The 6,285-nt window shown below is 46.3% G+C and overlaps 1 protein-coding gene across 1 annotated transcript in view; it reads right to left on the minus strand.

The window, feature by feature from the left end:
* Nlrp3 (NLR family pyrin domain containing 3) overlaps positions 1-6,285 on the minus strand; it is a 26,035-nt gene that overhangs the window by 3,221 nt on the left and 16,529 nt on the right. Inside the window, exons 8-9 of the mRNA XM_005349971.2 lie at positions 1,372-1,542; positions 715-885 (exon numbers count right to left, since the gene is read on the minus strand). Coding sequence (XP_005350028.1) covers positions 715-885; positions 1,372-1,542 — 342 coding nt within the window. The remainder of the gene's footprint in view (positions 1-714; positions 886-1,371; positions 1,543-6,285) is intronic.

Below are 6,285 nucleotides of genomic sequence, written 5' to 3' on the forward strand. Positions count from 1 at the left end.
GGTGAGCCAGCCCTCTGCGAGTGTGAGCACACGGTGAGCCAGCCCTCTGCGAGTGTGAGCTCACAGTGAGCCATCCCTCTGCAAGTGAAAAAGAGCCCTTTTCCGGCAACTAAATAAGAAACGCCTCATTTCAGATGTTCTGGCTTCTAGAGCTGCGGTTAAACAAACTCCTGTTGTTTAAGTCACCTGATCGATAGTGTTTTGTTTTACCTGACAAGCTGGCTACATCCCAGAATCCCCTAGACTGTTTTGAGCCTAGCACCCAGGTCAGTAATGACAATCCCTCTACTGGATCCCTATCCCCAACTTTGTTCTTCCTGTGGCTTCTGGTCCATTCATACTAAGAATCACAAGCTTCTGGGGGCGTCTAGGACCCCTTGTCATATGGCTCTGGCTGTCGATGAATACATCTTTTCTTGGTCCTTGTTCATTCTGCTCTAGGCCCTCCATATTTCAAACCACTTGGGATTCAATTGGGTATGAAAAAAACTTCCCATCCTTAAAGAAAAGCAAATCTCAATGAAAAGCAGCCACACTGACCAATATTTGTTTTCAAGAGATTATTGGTTTTCAGGATAAAGCCTTTCACACTCAATTGAATCTTGGCTAGTCTAAATACCTGGCTGCTGTTGAATGTAACTTTCCCCACATTGCTCTGTTTTTTAAGATCTCCAACAACTGGCCCAGATCTCTCTAAGCCCTCTGGGCACTCACTGTAGGCTCTGCAGGAGGCAGCCCTGTTGCTTCAGAACCTCGCAGAGCATCACCACGGCCAGGTCGCCCAGGTCGTTGTTGCCCAGGTCCAGCTTCCGGAGGCTCCGGTTGCGAGTCAGCATTTTGGAGAGATTCCAGCAGCAGTGTGAGGTGAGGCTGCAGTTGTCCAACCTTTGAGAAATGAGGGCGGTGTAAAGAAAATATCCTCAGCCCCCCATCCCGCCGCGGTCTCCAAGGTCTTAGCTGGCATTATTTCCCACGCCCAAAAAGCCCGGGCATGAGCAGCTTGAAGCAGCTTTATACAGTACTGATGTTTCTCTTCCCCCTTTAGATGGAAGTTTCTTTTCCCAATGTACTGGATTGTGCAGACCAAAATAGTAACAGAAATATGTTAGCTGACTTTTTTAAGCGCTGTTTCCCCTAGATTTCCACAGAATACCAATGCCATATCATATGAATTTACCTCTGGTTTTGAGGCCTGGGGTTGGCAGAAACTCAACTCTTGAGCTTCACACCATCTGGAAATGTCCCAGGTCTGCCTAATGAACCGACACCCAGGAAGACTCCTTGCTCCCAGACTCAGATTTGCTTCCTGGTTGCTCCCCAGTCTCCCTCCCACCACATATTCCCATCACCTCAGGCAGCCCCTAGACTCACTCCAGCATCTGTAGCTTGCAGTCGGGGTGCAGAAGTCCCTCACAGAGGAGCTTGATCCCCGTGTCTCCAAGAGCGTTGTTTCGTAAGTAGAGGTGCGTGAGGCTCCGGCTGGCTTTGAGGACAGAGGTCAGCGCTGAACAACAAACGGAAGTGAGGCCAGAATTCACCAACCTATAGGAAAACCAGAGGAAAGAGAGTTCTCAGTGCCCAGGCTCTCTCAGACATGGCACGCCGCTTTGAGCTGCATCCTCCGACTTAAAGGTCAGAAGCCAGCATCTTGGATACAATCTGAAGCGTGAATCCACATCTCTGGATCCCACAAGAGAGGGAAACAAGGGCCTCAGCATACGCTGTGCTTGAATGAGCACAAGAGAAAGAGAGAAAAGCAAATGATCGGACTGATGGACGCATCCACACTTCTCACACGGATTCCCTCTGGCAGCAGACACTCCTCTGGGCCGCCTCATGTAGTAACTAGAGCGGCCAGAGGCGGCCGGGGTGCTGGAGATGCAACCTCGCCGCTCTAGTTACTACAGCCTCATCTGAAAGAACACCCCACATTCCCTAACTACGATCCTCTGACACTGCAGACAGCCATCTTGACTCTGATGTCACCAGGCAAGATAGCAATGCAGCCGCCACAAGTACCACACACCTGTCACAGATTGGAAATCAGCGGTCGTGAGGTTGTGTCTCCCTGAAAGTTAAGGACAGATGTGCGGTAGGGGCAGAGTCAGGCTCAGTGGGGATTCTGGGGACTTGCTGTAACTTACAGTGATGGGGCAAAAGAGGGGGCAGGGACCTTGTGGGCCAGGTAAGGTGGGGTGATTTCACCCTCCTCTTCCACATCCGCCGTCTGTCACACCTCCCATCCATCTGCCTGTCCCTTAGCACAAAACCACTGATCTGTATTACTACTGATGGAAAGAAAACATTACATTTTTATTACATTTTGTGAGAGGCAGAGGCAGAGAGCATGCACCTCAGAGGACAGCTCTGCGAGTCCCAGGAATGAAGCTCAGGTTATCAGGCTTGATGGAAGGAGCCTTTATCTCTCGGACCTAACAACAGTCCAAGAATTTTTGATTTACTCTTCTTGGGTCAAGTTGAGCACTGTCTACGGCCAAGCTCTGTGCTTTAAATATGTGTCCCCGTCCCCCCCACTCACCCCGTCTCCCACCAGACTCACATGTTTGAATACTGGGTCACCAGTTGGTGGTGCTGTTTAGACATATTTTTTGTGGGACCATCCGGAGGTGTGGCTTGGCTGAAGTAAATACGTCACTAGAAGGCGGGCCTTATAACTCTGGCCAGTTCAGGTCCATGCTCTCTGTTTGGCCTGATCCACCAGATCCACCCAGAGAAGAACAGCCTCCTACTGTTATGGAGTTACCTGAATCCATGCCTAGCACGGATGAGGCCCTGGGTTCCTTTCCTGGTACCACGGAAAAGAGGACAATGCCATAGCCAGGTGATGAGAATGTTGGTAACCACTGAGGCTGAGGCATGAGTATGCATGGCAAAATGTTTTGAAAAATCAAACAACCACATACTGTCAGCCCACCCGCTGGCAATATCTCAGTTCCAGCCAATCCCCATGAGGGTTTACATACTAACTGTTAACTTGACATGATCTAGAATCACTTTTAAGACAAATCTTTTGGCATATCTGTGAGGAATTGCCTAGATTAGGTTAGCTGAGGTAAGAAACCCTACCTTAAATGAATATAGGTGGTACCATTCCGTGGGCTGGGGTCCCAGACTGAATTGAAAGGAAAAAGTCAACTGAGTAGCAGCCTTTGTCTCTCTCTGTGTCCTGTTTGTGGCTCCAACATGACCAGCCTCTTCACACTCCTGCCAATGTGTCTCCTGCACTCCCCCATGCCTGCCCATGAGCTGTACCCTCATACTGGGAACCAAAATAAACCCTAGATAGCTTTGTTCTGTGTCCTGAACACAGGTTGCTACATGCTGCATTCAGTTCATTCCATACGGTTTTCCTATTTATCAGCAATCTGACCTATTTCACAAAACAGTCTCGTAATGACAACTGAAGAAGTTCTAACATTGTTGAGTATTTATTATGTAGGATAATGGTATCAAATATGATTGTTTTATTCCATTATTACAAACTCAAGATAGTAGTGTTAATTTTATTTCCTTTTTTTATTTTCTTTTGAGACAGAATCTCCCATAACCCAGGATGGTCTCTAACTTGTTGTATAGTCTAGGGTGACTTTGAACTTCTGATCCTCTGGAGTACTGGGATTACAAGCATGCACCACCACACCCTATTTAAGACATGCTAATGATCAGACGCAGGGCTTTGCATGCCAGGAAAACACTGCCAACTAAGCTACAACCCTAACCTCCATATCTCTACGTTTAAGTAAGTAAAAGTAGAGAGCAGAATAATTATTTGAGGTCTGGTGAGATGAATCAGTAGAAAAAGGCTCTTGACTGCCAAACTTGATGGTCTGAGCTTGATCCCAGTGACCCAAGTGATGAAAGAAAGAGAATGAAGCCCTATGAGTCATCATCTGACTTCTGCATGCACGCAATGGCACGCACGCCCACGGATACATGTAGGCACTCTATACAGGATAGGTAAAAAAATAATAATTGCAATAATTATTAACCAGAATAATTACGTGAAAAATAATGAAAGCTTCCTATTTGTCCATGGGAAGAAAAGGATCAAGCAAGCTTCCATGAGGAAGAGATTATGAATGACAAAGAAAAGTAGAAGAACAGGCCAGGCCTTGGAATAGAAAACTAATTCAATACAGCTCAGAATGAGGGGAAGGTAGAATGAAAACTGGTCCTCCCCTCCAAAAAAGAAAGAGAGGAAGAAAGGAAGAAAGGAGAGAGTGAGGGAGGGAGGGAGGGAGGGAGGAAAGAAGGAAGGAAGGAAGGAAGGAGACAAGGAAAGAATTGAAAGTTGTTGGGAAATAGTTTAAGGTATGTTATTTTTGTTTATGTTGCATTTGTTTAACTCTGTGAAGCTGTGATACTTTGCCCATCTAGAACACCTGATGGTCCTAATAAAGATCTCAATTGCCAGGCTGGATGGTTCAGAGGTTAAGAGCACAGCCTGTTCTTCCAGAGGTCCTGAGTTCAATTCCCAGCAACCACATGGTGGCTCACAACCATCTGTAATGAGTCTGGCACCCTTGTCTGGCCTGCAGGGATACATGCAGACAGAACACTGTATACATAATAAATAAATCTTTTTTTTAAAAAAAAAAGAAAGATCTGAACGTCAATAGTGAGGCAGGCATAAGCCTCCATGTGATTTATTTGGGAGCTGGATGGTGGTGGTGGCAGGCCCCCAAAAGAGTAAAAAACAACATATTACTACACAAAGTAGTGAAAGTGTGTAACTACCATCTGTGGATTTGCTGTGAAATCTCTGGAACATATCCTGCTCAGCAAGTTAGAGCGGAGTCAGGGAGGGGTCTAACAGCGGTTGAGGGGAGGGGTGTTATAATAGCTAAGCCAAGTTTTATGTAGCCATGCGTCACACTTGTGTAACACAGGGGATGAGGAACTAGAATATATTACACAACCAGAGACACGATGCAAAAGTTCAAGAGAAGAAAACAATAATATATAAAAATGCCTAAAGTTTTTAGTTTGTTCCTTCCACACTGGGGATCTACTGTGAAAGAAGTACACACACAAAGTTATATATACAAGCGTGTGCTTCACAGAGTGATTTGTAACAGTAAAAAATGGAGAAGTGCACCCAATTTTCATGACTTAATGAGTGGCTAGATAAATAATGGTGAGGGTACTATGGGGTGTTGTGCTCCAAACAGGATTTTCATGAAGCCACTTGAAAATGTGTCCAGATAAATGAAAAGCAAATGAAAGAAAAATATTTCTATTGTGTTTCTAGTTTGGTTAGCTAACTACACTAGTCAGTGCCACTATTATACAGTGTTCTACCCTCATGCATGCCTACATGCCAGAAGAAGGCACCAGATCTCACTATAGATGGTTGTGAGCCACCATGTGGTTTCTGGGAACTGAACTCAGGACCTCTGGAAGAACAGTGTTCTTAACCACCAAGCCATCTCTCTAGCCCCTGAAGTTCCAGTTCTTTAAAATGTAACCCTAGCCTGGCAGCGATGGTGTACACCTTTAATCCCAGCACTTGGGAGGCAGAGGCCGGAGGATCTCTGCAAATTCAAAGACAGTCTGGTCTACAGAGCTAGTTCCAGGACAGCCAAAGCTACACAAGGAAACCCTGTAGGGTTCTTTGAATGTAATTGGTCCCCATAAGCTCATGGGGGTGGCACTATTCGGAGGTGTGGCTTTGTTGGAGTAGGTATAATCTTGTTGGAGGGAATTTGTCGCTGTAGGGGGTGGGCTTTGAGATCTCATATGTTGTCAAGCCATGCCCAGTGTCTCAGATCACTTCCTGTTGCCTGCAGACCAAGATGTAGGGCTCTCAGCTCCTTCTTTAGCACCATGTCTGCCTGCAACCACTCACACCATGATGGACTAAACCACTGAAAATGTAAGTTACCCTGTGGTGGTTTAAAAGAAAGTAGCCCCCAAAGGGAGTGTCACTATTGGGAAGTGTGTCCTTGTTTGAGTAGGTGTGTTCTTGTTGAAGGAAGTGTGTCTCTGTGAAGGCGGGCTTTGAGGACTCATATATGCTCAAGTCATGCCCAGTGAGAAAGACCACTTACTGTTGCCTGTGGTGCTAGAGTCCTCTAGCATCTTGTCTGCCTGCAGGCATCCTTGCTTCCTGCCATGATGATAATGGACTAAACCTTTAAACTGTAAGTGAACTGCCACAATTAAATGTTTTCCTTATAAGAGTTGCCATGAGCCGGGCGGTGGTGGCGCACGCCTCTAATCCCAGCACTCGGGAGGCAGAGGCAGGCGGATCTCTGTGAGTTC

Source organism: Microtus ochrogaster, chromosome 7, assembly GCF_000317375.1.
Source record: "Microtus ochrogaster isolate Prairie Vole_2 chromosome 7, MicOch1.0, whole genome shotgun sequence".
NCBI lineage: Eukaryota > Metazoa > Chordata > Mammalia > Rodentia > Cricetidae > Microtus > Microtus ochrogaster.